At 35.5% G+C, this 16,390-nt stretch overlaps 1 protein-coding gene across 1 annotated transcript in view; it reads left to right on the top strand.

The window, feature by feature from the left end:
- Positions 1-14,735, top strand: part of SKL2 (shikimate kinase like 2) — a 29,022-nt gene extending 14,287 nt beyond the window's left edge. Inside the window, exons 5-8 of the mRNA XM_088216382.1 lie at positions 3,717-3,783; positions 3,865-3,983; positions 13,976-14,152; positions 14,448-14,735. Coding sequence (XP_088072508.1) covers positions 3,717-3,783; positions 3,865-3,983; positions 13,976-14,152; positions 14,448-14,557 — 473 coding nt within the window. The 3' untranslated portion in view covers positions 14,558-14,735. The remainder of the gene's footprint in view (positions 1-3,716; positions 3,784-3,864; positions 3,984-13,975; positions 14,153-14,447) is intronic.
- Positions 14,736-16,390: the final 1,655 nt, after the last annotated feature.

Consider the following 16,390-nt stretch of genomic DNA (forward strand, 5'->3'; position numbering starts at 1 on the left):
TTTAAAGAAAGAAACATTTATAGAGTGGTAATATCTTCTTGTGGTAAGGGAATAACACTTATACCCCTTCTAATTTGGTGAGTATCCCAGAAATATACATTTTATAGCACGTGAGTTGAGCTTTCAGCAGTTATGAGAGTGAATGTGGACCAAAACAGAACAACCAAATATTTTTAGTGGAATTTTTGACACAATGCGGGAAGAAGGATAATGTTTAATAAGAACTTGGAATAGGGTTTGGAAGTTGAAAACACGAGATGAGATCCAGTTTATAAAGTAGACTACAGTAAGAATGCATCTATCTAGAAATATTTTGGAACATTGGGTGCAGTTCTCAAAGGTCGAGTGAGCAAAGATAGTTTGGTCAGTGACTTGTTTAAAGATGACAGGGATGGGGTTTCAAAATGGCGGGTAAATGTATTGAGAAACTTGAATAATTGGGAGATTTCTGAGTATGTGAATCTCCTTACTACTCTGTCTATCATTACCGTAGATGGAAGCAATGATCATCCTTTGTGAAGCCTTATTTTTGTAGGACTATTTTCGATCAAATCCTACTACAAGTTCTTGACTAGGCAGGAAAGTCATGGATTGAATTTTCCTTTTAGACAAACTTGGAAGGTTAAAGTCCTAGAGTTGCATTTTTTTGCATGAGAGGCTGGAAGGGGATGCATTTTGACCATAGATAAGTTGATGAGAAGGGGGATGATTATGATGAATGGTTGTTACTTATGTAGAAGGGCTGCGAAATCTTACAATCATGTTCTTTTTTGGTGCCCGAATGAATATAAGCTTTGGTCGATGGTGTATGGGTTGATGGGTATTAGTTGGCTGATGGCGGATTCATTTAGTGATGAAAGTTGGGCTTGGAAGGGTGTCAGAAGATGGAGGAATCGTGTGGACCTCATTCTTGCCGATCATATTTTCGATAATTTGGAATGAGAGAAATAGAAGACCTTTTAAGGGGATTGTGGATGAGGGAAATTTTGATAGAATTATTAATAAATGGTTTCAAACTTTCAGTTTTTTATTATAAGTCATCCTCTTTATTTTGTAGAAGATTTAGGGAACCTTGTAGAATAGTTTGTTAGAGCTGTAAATAATTTATATACAGGTTGGCATCTCCTTGCTATCTGTTAATATATTTATACTTTTATTTCAAAATGAAAATTCTTAAAGAACGAGTGATTTCAAGAAGGTGTCTATTTTTTTTCTCTGCGATCCTATTTTGTTATGGGATATCTACACAAGAATTTTGATGGATGATTCCTTGGTCCAACAAATAATCTCCCATAATATTATTAAAAAACTCTTTAGCATTACCCATTCCAAGGATTTTTTTTATTTTTTTCTGAAATTGATTTCAGATCATTTTGTGCATTTTGGAAGACTTGCCCAACTTCTGATTTTTCTTTTAAAAGAAAAACTAATGTTAAACGAGTGTGAACATCATCAAAGGATACACATCAACAAAGCCTAACTAAATGTTTAACATGAGCTAGTCTCATACATTCCTATGAAATATTGTGTGTACAGACGAGTTGGTTTATATGAAAGGTTTGGAAACAAATTTTATATATTTTTTAAGAATTGAAACACTTCATACTAAAATATTTTGGATTTTCATTTCTGAATAAGAACGGAATAACTTTTCAAGGTACACAAAGATGGGATGACCTAATCGAGAATGTCACAAAATAATATCACTGCTGGAGCATTAATTAAAGAGTAATGAGGAACTAGATTACCAAGATGTAGAGCTTGTCTACTTGGAGTGTTGATGGTGCTAAGGAGGTATAATCCTAAACACGCTTTAGTGCTGCCAATCATCCTTCCTTAATCAATTTCTTGAAATTCACACGAATTTTAAAAAATTTAGTAATGTAATTATAATTTTGAGTTACTATGCTAATAGATAACAAATTATAATTAATTTTTGGAACAAATAACACAGATTGAAGTATTAAATCTTCTGTTAGTTCCATTGTTCCAATTCAAATGACTTGTGATTGTGTTTCAGCAATCGGCGCATACCATTTTTCTTTACATGGATTAAGGTTAGCAAATAAATGTAAATCTCCAGTCATAAGGTGAGAGGCACCTGAATCAACAATCCAGACAACGAATTTTTCTTTTTCAGCATCAAAGACATGTATGATGTACCTTTGTGATCCTCAGATCCTAAGGCTTGTGAAAGTAGCACATGGCTTACTTTGCTGCACAAACAGTTGTTGGAGCAATTCCAGTTGCTCTTGCTGAAGAGAGATGTCTCAGTACTTTCAAGCTTCTCTCTCGAGATGGCTGAATTACTTCTACTTCCCCTCCTAGTATTAAATTTGAATCTCCCAATCTGCCATGAAATCCAAACACCTATCTTTAGTGTCACCCAGTTTGTGACAATGATCACATTTTGGTCTTTTTCTCCTTTGTTTCCTAGAGTTGAGTGGTGGTTGTCCTCCTCTAATTATAGATACAGTTGCTTCGGAATCATTAATTGAACTATGGGTTCTCGTCATGATTTCCCTGCGACTTTCTTCACACCTAACTTCAGCAAACGCTTCACAAATCTGGGAATTGGTCATTTGGAGAGAATCCTTTCACGCACATCATCCAAGTTCTTATTTACTCCTGTTAAGAACATGTATAATCTCTTTTGTGCCATAAGTTTCTTGTGGTGCAAAGTATCATCTGGATATTTCTACTTATATTTTTCACATACATCAAGATGCTGCCAATGACAGTTGAGTATGTTGAATATTGGGTGATGATAAGTTTACTTTTTCATGATCATGAAGAAGGCATTCATTTCGAAAAGTTCCAGAAATATTTTCTATGCGAGTATGCCTCTTTTTCTGTTTTCCATATTTCAGTTGCGATTTGATAGAGGAGAAATTTCATTTGTAACGGAATTCAATAGCCACGACATTACTTGGTTATTTTCTGTTTTCCATGGCTGATATGTTGTTTTTTCCTTCTTCGGTTGGAGAACTTCACAGATAAAGTATTCATCCTTTCATTTCCGGATATAAAGGTGAGGACAGATTGTGGTCATTGCAAGTAATTCTAGCCAGTTAATTTGTGGCTGGTAATGGTGAAGGGCTGACAGTCAGAAGGCTTCCGGTTGGCTGATATGACTCCGGATAACATCCACTGAGGGGGCTCCTTTCTTAGTGGCATAATTTTTCTTTTAAGAATGCTGGTGTTAGAGTCCGAGTTGCTCTAATACCATGTCAAAAGGAGAAATTTCTTTCTGCCCTTCAAAGGGCTGAAGACAGCCAATATATACATATTTTACAATCAAGTTACTTTCCTTTTGGAGGAAGATTTGACCATTAATTCAAAGTAAACAAAGAATCAGAAATAGAGTTTAATAATGTCAAATCTATCTATCAATAACAAAAGGTACAGCTAATAATAGCTGGATTTTTTACGAAATCAAGAATTAAAGGCTTAAAACATTTTTATGGTAATGAATTAAATGCCAAGAATATTTCTACATTGGTGCTGAGAATATTTTCAAATGAAGCATCAACTGCTGTCTGTGATTAGTTTTATCCCTGCAACAGCTCATACATCCTCAATCTCCTTTTCTTTTTCTTCTCAATCTCGTTTTCTCATGGACCAAAATTTTGCTTCTATAACACTAACATCTATTTCAAATACTTTTAACTTGTATTAGATATCCTGCAGTCATTAACAAGTGTAATCAATTTCAGTGGTGCTTACTGAAGGATTGGACTCTGTAGCTCAAGCAGAAGCTTCTGTATTAGAGAGCCTAAGTAGGTATGAATTATTGAATGACTGCTGATTTAAATTTGTTTTTAAGTTGGAGAAATCATTCAATTTTCTCACTTACTCTTTCAGCCATGTACGCGCCGTTGTTTCAACATTAGGAGGACAGCATGGAGCTGCCAGAAGGGTGGATAAATGGCAGCATCTTTATGCAGGATTTACTGTCTGGATAGCACAGACTGATGCTACAGGTAACTCATGTTTACAATTTGCGGTATCCCATATTAAATACACCTGTCTGGACGTTGTTTCCTATGTTTGAGGATCTGGAAATTCGCAAATGATTATAGTGTAAAAACTTTTAATTTTATTGGGTTTTTGGCACTACAAGCATGCTTTTCAATGTTACTAATAGCATAGATGATGTGGGAAGAAAAATACTTGATCCTCGAACTTTCACTTTTTTAGTCTTGGATTTTTCTACCAATGTGATTTAGGAAGAAAATTCGAGTTTAGAATCTTCACTTGGATTTTAAATAATATCCCTATTCGAAGATTTTCAGAACTTGACTCTTCTACTTTCAACTCATATATCTATCAAAGTTGTATGTACAAGTTTCTTGGACATTCTTAAAAAATTTACTTTGGGCACTACAAGCATGCTTTTCCAATAATACTAATAACGTAAATAATGTAAGAAAAGAAATGCTTGAATTCAAGCTTTCACTTTTTTAGTCTCGGATTTTCCTATCGATGCCCATGGTCCATGTGATTGCTTAATATAGGGTACCCTTTTCCCCTTTTATTGGAAAAATTTCATTAAAAAGAGATGTAGGGGGAGCCCGACCACGTGTACTTCGCTTTGTCTTGCTTTTCTCTGTGAAGAAAACCTAGAAGAAAAGTTGAAGAAACTGAGAGGAAATTCTTGGTTTTCTTCTTATTACTGAATGAAGAATGTGCAGAATATATAGTAAAAAATCTAGCTAAAAATCAGGTCTTAAGTTGTTCTAATTGGAGAAAAATTATCCACCAAAAAAGGATAGATAAAATCCCAGATTTAGAGACATACTATCCCAGAATTGCCACAATCCCCAAACTACTAACTTGAATAAGGATTCTACACTCCTCCTCAAGCCCAGCTATGGATATTGTACATGCACAGCTTGTGAGACAGTTCTTCAAAGTTAGTTCTAAGAAGAGCTTCAGTGAGATCTAGAGCCTTGTACGAGTGTACATCAGCCGAATGACTGCCTTCTCAATTTTCTCTATGTTAAAGTGTTGATCTATCTTGATGAGTTTTATCATGGTGCACTGGGTTATTTGCAATCCGTATGGTAGCCTGGTTATCACAGAACATCTAGATAGGCTTCCTACTCTCTATTCTCATTGCATCCTGTTTTTACATTCCTTCTCATATACCTAGAGCAAGAGCTCTAAACTTAGCCTATGCACTGCTTCTTGAGACTATTGGTTTTTCAAGTAACAAGATTTCCTCAAACATAAGAACAATACCCGGATGTTAAGTGTCTATCATTTATTTCCTACGTAATTTGTATCTTAAAAACCTCGATACTTCTATTTTTGCTTCTTTTGACTAACAGACCTCTTCCTAGGTTTATTATAAGATAACCTTTAGATTCTATTTACCGCTTTTATGTGCTCTTCTGTTAGATTATTCATGAACTGACTCACAACACTAGCAGAAAACCCAATGTTCAAGTGCGTAAGAGATAAATGAGTCACTCTATGAGTTTTTAATTTCTTCCTCTATCCACAAGTTCACTGCCTTCTCCATTTCTTATCTTCTTGGTTGGACTGGTTGAAGTTTCTTCAGGTTTATAGCCAGGAATACCTGTCTCCTTTAGCAAATCCAGAATATATTTTTATTGAGAGACAGATATGCCTTTCTTAGATCATGCCACCTCCATGCCAACAAAATCTTTGAGATGTTCGAAGTCTTTGGTCTCAAAATCTTTGGCCGAAAGCTTCTTCAATCTCAAGATTTCCTCCTCAAATTCACCTATTAAGATAATATTATTAACATACAAAATTAAAACTGCTATCTCCTTTCCTAGAGGGAACTTCATGAACAGTGTATGATCTGTTTGGCAATGAGTGCATCTGTGACTGATCACAATTTTAGTAAATCATGCACAGGGAGATTGCTTGAAGCCATACAGTGATTTTTTAAGTCCTGGTGATGTGTGTGTGTATATATATATATATATATATATATACTTCTTCTAGATCACCATTTAAAAAATGTATTTTTGACACCTAATTGATTTAGTGGCCAATCTTGATTTGCAGCTAGAGAAAAGAGGACTCTAACAGTGTTGAGTTTGGCTATTGGAGTTAAAATTTCTTGGTTGTCAGTCCCATAAAACTGAGTAAAGTCTTTCACAACTAAGCAAGCTTTTAGCCCCTCTACCCTTCAGTCAGCCTTATGTTTTATGGTGAAGACCCACTTGCACCCAACTGGTTTCTTTCCAGGAAGGAGATATGAAATTACCCATATGTCATTCTTCCCCAGTGCTCTAAGCTCTTCATTTACATCATTTTCCTATTTTGGGACTCTTGAGGACCTCCTGAATGGAATTAGGAACCTACATGCTATTAAGAGCCGAAACAAACTTCTGATATGGTGGTAACAGCCCTTTATATGGGACAAATTTGCAGATATGATGATTTGTGCAAGTTCTAACACCTTTCCTTATGGCAATGGCATATCTAAGTCAGCAACAATGGATGCAACATTCTCATAATCAGATGGTCTGTGACCTGGGTGATTTGAGTAGGTATTGGATCTGGTTGCTTGGGTTTCTATCTCCTTCTCTAGCTTTCCTTCTAGTGATTGATTTGGGGCTGGAGTTGAGGAGTTATATTGATTTGGGGCTGAAGTGATTGCAGTGTGATCACCAAGAACAAGTTGCGATACAAATTGCTCATAACATGTGGAGTTGTTCCTGGTTGAGGTGGTTCATCAAGAATGTTCCAAAGATGATATTTCTCATGTTCTCTGCCTGAATATTAGATTTAGAGTAGTGGAATTGATGTTTCAAAAAATGTTATATCCATTAAAATGCATATTCTTTTTGTGATTGGAGAGTAGCATTTATAACCCTTTTGATTAAGGGAGTAGCCCAAAAAGATCCATTTGATGGATTTAAGGCCTAATTTGCTACGATATTGTTGGTGTATGTAAACAAAGACAGAACATCCAAATATTTTTAGGGTTTAGGGAAGAGGTAATTTTGCTATTTGCAAAGGTTTGAAGTAAAACTTGACATGGAGTTTGAAACTCAAGTATTTGGGAGGGCATTTTATTGATTAGATATGATATTATAAGGACAACCTCTCCCCATAAGCATTTTGGAACATGAGTGGAGAACATGTGAGATCTGGCTACCTCCAGAAGATGTTGGTTCTTCTTTTTAGCGTCCCCGTTTTGCTGAAAGGTGTCTCTACAAGAACTAATGTGTACAATGCCTTGACCCAAGAAATAATTACCCAAAGCAGTTTTGAATGGTATATCAATTTTTAGGGCTTGGATCTTGGTATGGAATTGAGTTTGCATCATGAAGTTGAAATTTCGAAAGCTTTGACTTGCCTCAATTTTTTCTTTCATGAGGAATATCCACATCAATCTAGTGTGATCATCTATAAATAATACAAGTCATCAAATTTCCATTATATTTTCACCCTTGAGGAACTTGAAGCATTATTGTGAATGATGAAAAATGGTTGAGATGGTTTGTATGAAAGACTAGGATACCTGTTGCAAGTGTGTTTGGAAAGTTGGTATATTTTGGAACAAAAGACTTTGGACTTTTACTATTGAATAAAGGAGGAATTAACTTTTCTATATACATAAAGTTTGGATAACCAAGACAACAGTGCCATAACATAATTTCATTGTCCTTACAAGAATTGGAATTTGACGAACAGTTTGCTTCTTGTGCAAGGTTTGTGAAAGGAATATCACCTTTTAGAAGATGAAGTCTTTTACATTTCTTAGTACTGTCAATCGTCTTTCACAAATCCATTTCCCGAAATCCACATAAGTTTGAGAAAAATTCAGTTATACATTTGAGATGTTGGGTTACCTTGCTAACTGAAACTAGGTTACAGTCTAAGTTCGAAACATAAAGAAAAGTGTTAAGACTAATGTCCTTTTTAACCAAAACAAAACCTATTCTCTCAACTTTTGTCTGAGATCATCGGCTATTTTGATTATATACTTTTATACATGATATGTACTTCTGCAAGAGTATCCTATCTTCCGTCATGTGACCTAAGGCTCCTGAGTGAATGATCCAAGGATGGGTAATTTTATTGATTGTGAGTGTTTGTAAAAAATTTACCTGTTTGGTCTAGCATGTCAGTTCCAGAATTAAACACACTCAGCTGAATTAGTAGATTTTGGCTGAAGGGTTCTCGTAGAGCTTCAATTTGTTCTTTAATGAAAGGACTTGAGTCTAATGACGTGGGGATTTCTTCATTAGTGACAGTGGCATGCACATGTCTGTCCTTGTTATTGCGTGCTCAAGAGGGCTTCCAATCATTAAGTTTTCCTTGAAGTTTCAAGCAATTTTCTTTGAGGTGTCCTGGCTTTTGACAATGGTGATACCATGGTCTTCCTTTTCTTGATGGTTTTCATTGCGATGGTGGGGGTAAGCAGTTACAAGGGCAGATCCTTCAAGACTTTGTGCAGCTGTTTGGGGTTCCGTCATCACTTTCTTTCTTCTCTCTTCGCGACTAACTTTTGGAAATGCCTCCCTGAGACACAAGAAATGTTTGGTTCCTGATCGCTCAAACTTCATCCAGGTCCTTGTTAAGGCTAAATAGAAACTTTGAATGTTTGCTTTTGCTCCACAATGATTTTATAGCTAGGGGCACCTTGAGGACACTTCCATGAGTAGATTTCAAATGCCATTGGCGGTTGAGGGTGTTGAAGTACTGCGTGACCGAGAAATCTTTTTGACATAAGTCATGCAGGATAGACTTGACCTGAAACAATTATGAAGTGTTTTCAGTACTCAAATAAGTCTCTCTGGCAACAGTTCCAAATCTCTTTTGCAGTTCCGCACAATAAAAAATTTTCTCCTATTTCATTCATCAATGAGTTAATAAGCCAAGATATTACCATATGGTTTTTGGTCTTCCATTGTCTGAATTTGGGATCGCTTTTTTGAGGAACAGTGATTTCTTCTGTGAAATACTCGTCCTTCCTTTTTCACAAATGAACATCGTCACGGATTGGGACCATTGAAGATAATTCTTTCCATTGAGTTTGTGACTGGTAAAAAGAAGGGAAGAAGAGACTCTCATTCCTCATAGCTACTCACAGCTGGTGTAGCCTCTGGTCTGGAGGTAACTTCAGAAGAGGAGATCTATTTTTCAATTCTCATGCCGTATTTGGTCATGGGATCAGATTACAGCTGGTGTAGCTTCTGGTCTGGAGGTAACTTTGGAAGAGGAGATCTGTTTTTCAATTCTCATGCCGTATTTGGTCATGGGATCAGATAGGGGTTACAGAGATGGTTCTCTGGTACCATGAAGAACAGTTGAAGAAACTGACAGAAAATTCTGGGCTTTCTTCTTATTATTATCGAATGAAGCTTGTGTAGAATATATAGTAAAAGATCTAGCTAATATAAGGTCCTAAGTTGATCTAATTGGCGAAAAATCCTTCACTGAAAAAGGAGAGATAAAATCCCAGATCTAGGGACATACTATTCCAGAAAATCTTAGATAGCAACAGTGGATTACCACAATCCCTAAATTATTAACTTGAATAAGGATTTTACGCTACTGATTTGAGCATGGGTCGTAACAAAGTTTGTAGTGTTTCTTTCTCTTTCTGCATGATGGTTTCGGAAAAAAGGTCTCAAGTATAGCTCAAGGAAAAAATAATAGGAAATTTTTTATTCTTTGGAGGATCGTGTTGGATTTTGGGGCAAGTGATACAAGTAACTCATACATATGCTAGAATTCAAGAGTGGAGAAAGAAGAATTCAGAAGAGACTTAAGAGAGAAGAAAATATGCTACCATGGCTGTTCACTTTAATATACTTCTCTCTGATTCTGGATAATCCCCAGCTAACCACCAAACAACTACCATAATCCGTTTCACTTTTGGCTTCCTAATAGACTTTTATGCATATAAGATGGCCTCTCCTTCCAATCACTTTGTCCTCAAAGTGAGGATCAATTTGGAAAAGAAAGCTACTCTATGGAAAAAGCAGTTGGGACTAATCCGCCTTGTAGTATTTTGAGTTATCTGGAAGGAAAGAAACAGGAGAGTCTTTGAGGTGTTGGAAAAGAGTATAGATAAAATTAGAGAGAGATGGTTTCAGATCCTTGGTATGTTGGTTATGGGTCAACCGATGCTTTCCATGGAAAATTTAGAGAAACTAATTGATGTACTTACAGAACTATAAATAATTTTGTATGTGGGTTGCACCTCCTTGGTGCCTATGCTTAATGATATATTTTATACTTGTTATTTTCAGAAAGAAAAAAAAATTGTCCATAGCACTGCAGCTCCTTAAGTCCTGCGCTTTACTACTAAGAGCTGGAATTAACTCAACTGAAGATTCTTTCATTCTTTCTTTCTTTTTCATTTTGTATGTGGGTTGCACCTCCTTGGTGCCTATGCTTAATGATACATTTTATACTTGTTATTTTCAGAAAGAAAAAAAAAATTGTCCATAGCACTGCAGCTCCTTAAGTCCTGAGCTTTTACTACTAAGAGCTGGAATTAACTCAACTGAAGATTTTTTCCTTCTTTCTTTCTTTTTCTCTTGTAAAACCACTCAAGAAATGTACTTGGAGATCTTGAACATCAGTGTAGGTAATCATTTTATGCATAATCACACTGGCCATTCCTAACCCAAGAGTGGGGTTATGTTTCAAAGTAAGAGATTCCGCACCTTGTTACATTTGATATTTTTAATAGCAGCTTGCACTTTCCTATTGTAAAGAGTGAAGTTTTCAAGAAGTCCTTTTCCCCTCCAAAACTTCTTTATTATCGAAGAGAGCCAACAAAAGTTCACCATTCACAGCAGCAGCATGAACCAACTCATGAGTTGAGTGAGAACTCTTGATCTACGTTACTATTACAGGAGCTTGGTTGTTGAGTTCAAGGGAACTATTAATAGCTAAGAGCTTTTTGTCATTAAGACCTCAAATCAGACATTCATTTTAATTGCTAAATGACATACTACCATCATCACAAAACACACTTAAGTGTTGGCACCCTCTACATGGATCTTCAAGCATACCCTCAATAGTACTTTCAGATGACTCTTGCATTCTCTTGTTATATTCTTGCAAAATCCTCATATGAACTGTTATTTCAATCTGCTTCATATCTAATTCATAGAAAATCTGATACTTCATCTTTATACTCTAACTTCTGAATGAGATGCTGTTGAATGAGTGGTAATATTGCTTCTTCATCATCATCATCTTCTTCTTCTTCTTCGTCTTTTTTCTTCTTCTTCTTCTTCTTCTTCTTCTTCTTTGGATTTTGAGGAAATCTAGAAGGAACCTTTACATTGCTGAGTTTATTTTAGAAAGCTTCAACTCCATCAAACATAAGGTGTTTACATGTATAGTCATGCATCAAAGGTTCAACACCAACAAAATCTAAAAGTTTGTGGCTCTAACTTATCTCAGGTACTTGTGTCATTTGATGTAAAAAAGGGGAAACATATTTCTATCTTTTCTTTCATTGTGAAATAGCTTGAAAGATATGGACAAAACTGTTCAACATGTTTGATCTTAATTGGTTCCCCCCCATCCATCCATAAGTAGAGAGCTTTTTATTCTCATGCATTCAAATGGAGGGAAGTAAGCAAGGGAGAGAAGACCCTCTCGCGAGGGGCAATTTTTTTAGTATGCTTGCATGAAAGTTTAAGATTTCCAATGACCAGTATACCTCCTTCTATGAGTTATTAGAAAGAGTGGATCGTTTTTGGCAACTTTATGGGCCAAGAATTAGGACATTAATTTTAGCCCTAATTGACCACAATTTTCTATTTCAATAACTCTCTTGCTTGTCTGGCTTGTTTGTTTGACTCTTTAAGGAGGATGTTTCATTCTCCATTATTGTTTTTCCTTTCTTTTGCTCTATACTCAACAAATTTCTTCTTCTATCAAAATAAAAAGAAAGAATTCCAAAAGGAGATTTCCTTGTTACTACTAATATATCAAAGAAATCACAGGGAATAGAACAAGGAAGGGGAAAGGACAAGAAAGATGGAGATTAAGAACAAAGGAGAAGAAGAGTTTTCTTCTCTTTTGGGTCTTGAATAATTCTAGAAGGAGATTTCCTCGGATACCACTAATATATTGAATAAATCACGGGGAAGGAAACAAGGGGAAAGAAGGAGAAAGAGGGAGAAGAAAGGAGAAGAAGGTTCTTCTTCTTTGGGTTTCAAAGAATAGTCAAAGAAGATTTCCTCGGTTACTACTGATGTGTCAAAAAGATCATGAGCAACGGAACAAGGAAAGGGAATGAAGTAGAAAGAGGGAGATTACAAAGAAAGCAGAAGATTTCTTTAAAATTTTCCAAATTGTTTCTTGCAGAAGACTTATTGAGGCAGTTATGCTGGTCCAGGTAGATTAAGGATGACAACATGGTTGATTTGGAGTGAATTTTACCAAAAACAAACCCACTCCAGGTATTAAATGTACTGCTCCAAAACTGCCCCAAACCCAGAGCGAGTTTATGAAAATGAAAATTTTTTGTGCCATGCGGGATTACAGTTAAAACGCCTCTTGCTCCGCCTTGGTGTTGACATCCTGTGATTTTGCCACTGGACGGCTGGAGTGTGAAGATGATAGTGAAGATGAAGGAGGCCGCTGTTTAGAGGGGTGAAGTCTTGTCCTTAAGGGTTTTTTTCCTTTATATATTTTTAATTATTTTATTTATATATTTATTTTTAAAAATTAATAAACAAGGGCGAGTCAGATTTGGGCAAGTTTTTACAATGCGAACCTGAACCTGCCTCATCCTGGTTGAACAAATTAAGAAACTCACACCAACCCATCCAGGTGCAGTTCGGTTTCAGTTAAAACCACAACAGCCTCTATTAAGATGGACAGTTTTGGCATGTCTCAAATTTTTTTGCCATTACTAAGGCAGAGGGCTAACAAGGGTAGTTTCTATAGAACACTTCTTTTGATTTGTAGAGAAGAGGATTTTCTTTTCTGACAGGATGTGGGAAGCAGCCAACTGTTTTTATACCTACTGATGCTAAGAAACTGCTACACCACAATTATATCTACTATGTGAACTTGTTTAATCATGAATTGGGCAAAAACAACAGAAGTTCCTCCATTGTAGACAATCTGTTAGGAAAAATGACCTGTTCAATTGATGAAACATAGATACTATTTCTACGAAGTACAAAGCACTTTGTCATAGATTTAACCCTATGCGGGAAAGAGACTTCAAATCTTCATTCTTTTAGATTTGGGACAAATAAATATGACACTTTAAAGCATAAACACTGTCTCAATCATAGACTGCTATATTCAAATCGAAGTTAAAAAGACCTCAATCATTCAGTCTCATCTGATGAGCTATTTTTTTCTCGGAAACTGCCACATCTCTACATCAGATGTATCTTCTTTTACCCGCACTGATAAGTGAAATGATTGCTCAACTGCTAGATGAGCGTTCAGGTGAATACTAGGTGATTGATACATGTGAATGTGCAGACTGCAAAGTCAGTAAACTTTTAGGAAGTTTACTGGAATTCTTCCCTTTATTACCAATGTTTGATAAAGTGGCAAGGGCCAATTAAGAAAGAACCTTTTGATATCGAGATTAGAAGAAACTCTACTTTTCCCAAAGATACATTCTGCTTACATTTCTCTTGCCATAATTGGTTATTTAATACACTTCTTAGATCAAGGTCTGATCATAAAACTATCAGCTTAAGAAATAGGTAACTCCCACTGACTGAAGAAACTATCTCTTGCACCAAGGAACAAATAGACTGCAAAAGCAAGGGAAGTAAACTAATAGTAAATTCACATTTTTAGAAAATTAATTAGCACTTCTTTCTCTTTCTTCAACGTGCGAACCTCTTATAAAGCAGCCCCTAGAAACAGATATATAAGGCTGCTGGGGGTCCTCATTAGTCAGACTACTGTTTCTTCTCAACATGAAGTTTCACAAAATCATGGATCATATTAACTTAGAATACTTCAATTGATTATATATCAGATGAGAACTCTGCAAAGGAAGAAGCTAGAAGGAACATGCAAGATAGCAGCATAGGTTACTCGAATGCAGATACAGTCATTAAGCTCCAGGGTAGGAGTGCTGACAATGCCAAAAGTGTGGCCCAGGCATCCTTAAGTGCCCTCAAACAGTTAATTCTGTCAGACAAGGAACTTCCAGGTACTCATCCATCATATCATCACATTCATCCTTTTTCTTTATATATTCCATTGTCTCCATCCATGAAAATTAGGATATTTCCTCTATGTCTGCATTTGAGAACAGGCTCTAACATGTTAGCAACAAAAGTGGCTTTGTAACTTAATCCAGAAACCTTATTATCCAAACAATTATCTTTATGAGCAACAGAAAAAGAACTTTCATATGGGAAAGAATTTTTAACCCAAGATGCTCTAACAAAGGTGGATTTCAGATTTGCCCCATTAATTGGCTTTCTCCCTGTTTTGGCTTGAAGGAAAGAAGAGCCTCTACATCAGATTGGGATGTCGTGGTGATTGGCCAAACATCAAGCCTCCTGGGTGGGATCCCTCTGCTGAAACTGCTGCTTCACCTGGTATTTTGTAGCAATTGTTATCATTCATAGACAGTCTGAATTAACTTCGATTTTATTTTTTTTTTTACTAAGGAGAGAACTAATTTAGAAATTGGTGATTATGTTCTTTCAAGTTCAAATGTATTCTTTGACACGCTTCTTAAACTGCACGTTACAACTTTTGTGAAAAAGAGCTTTGTTGCAAGCCAATATGGAGGTAGACAGGTAGTAAATGAAATCACTAGGCAACCCACAGGCGAGCAAAATGAAAAACACTATATTATCCTTGTTTCAAATATCATGGCCATCCTATAAACAGGTTGCATGAAAACAATGTTTATGATTCGGCAGCCACTTAAGCACTTATCTGCACTAAATTAATGCCAATTTCTGCTCTCTTTTTTCTGAAACAAAAGTGTGAGGTTTGTATATTAATGAGGTACTAAGGGAGTACCGCTCATATACAAAAGAGATTTTACATTGTCAATTAATATATGTACAATGTACCTAAAATCATCTATACAATTAAAGTTGTGCCCTAAAATATCATAGTCAAAATAGTGAAACCAATTGTCCTTGATGGTATTAAAGTATGCCGATTTCTACTCTATACATCTCATATAATCATAAGATTCCGTTAGTTAAGAATTTTGGTTAAACTTAGTTTAAAACTTTAATATGTACAACTACAATATAGTTCTTTATGTTTGTACTTCCTCTTAAAATTTCCAATTCCTACAAACATTAAACCATATTTTAATATGAATATGACCAATAGGAATTAGTTATAAATGGAATGGGAATTGAACCAGACAAACTTTAAATGGCATCTTGATTATCTCTAAATAATCATGCATATGTTCCTCTATCTTACGTTTACAAAAGAATGTTCCTGTAATCTTTAGGGAAGTAGTCATGCTCATTCGTGGACAATTACGTATGTATGTGTCCAGAAAATACAATTGATGAAAGTAATTGTAAAATTTGTTGGATCATTTATAGTTTCAACTAAAAAACTGTAGGATTGAAATAGCATATAAATATATGGCATCTTTGAAGAATACTTATATGTTAAATAGATTTCAAATCTTTTCAAATTCTATTCTTATAGCATATACTATATATGTCGGTCAATCTGAAAAATACTGATATTATATGATTTTATTTAATACAACGTACACACATTCCAAGCGTTCACATGATATGGAACAAATAAATGAACTTCACAAGTCCCTCCTCATACCTCAACACCTTTCATCCACACCCATGACACGTTTTCCAAACTCTCTCCTTGAAATTATTTGGTACGGGATGGCCATTTCTTGCCCTTAATTATCAAAACATGAGCAATTTACCCTGCGGTCTCTAGAAGCCATTCTTTTTACTTCTGATTTACCTACTAAAGTTCAAAATCCAGCCTATAAAACCTAGTTTCAATTGGATGCCTCATTCGTGGTTGTTAAAAGGCAGACATTCATTGGTCCTCATCGAAAAATGAGATTGCTTCGCACCGAAAGATCAGATTTGTTGAGGTGGTCTGAACCATTCGTCCTGCCTTTGATCAATACATCTTAAAACTTCGGTTAAACTTTGATTCTTGATTTATTCTGAGTCCATTTTGAATAAATGCTTTTTTGTTTGTGTGGTTCTTATTCTACGTTAATTTTGCTACAAAAATCTTTATGTAGTTTTATACTTAAACAAGTTATAAAAAGTTATTTTATATTGTTTTCAAATTTTCTTTACCTTAATTTTAAATGTTAAACAATCAAAAAAGAAAAAAAAAAGAATACATAGGAGGGATCATTTCCCCTTTTGTTTTAGTCGGGTTCTGATCTAAAGGTCTTTTTCCTGATCTTCGATCT

This window comes from Carica papaya, chromosome 3, assembly GCF_054855325.1.
Source record: "Carica papaya isolate Zhongbai chromosome 3, ASM5485532v1, whole genome shotgun sequence".
In the NCBI taxonomy this organism is placed as follows: Eukaryota; Viridiplantae; Streptophyta; class Magnoliopsida; order Brassicales; family Caricaceae; genus Carica; species Carica papaya.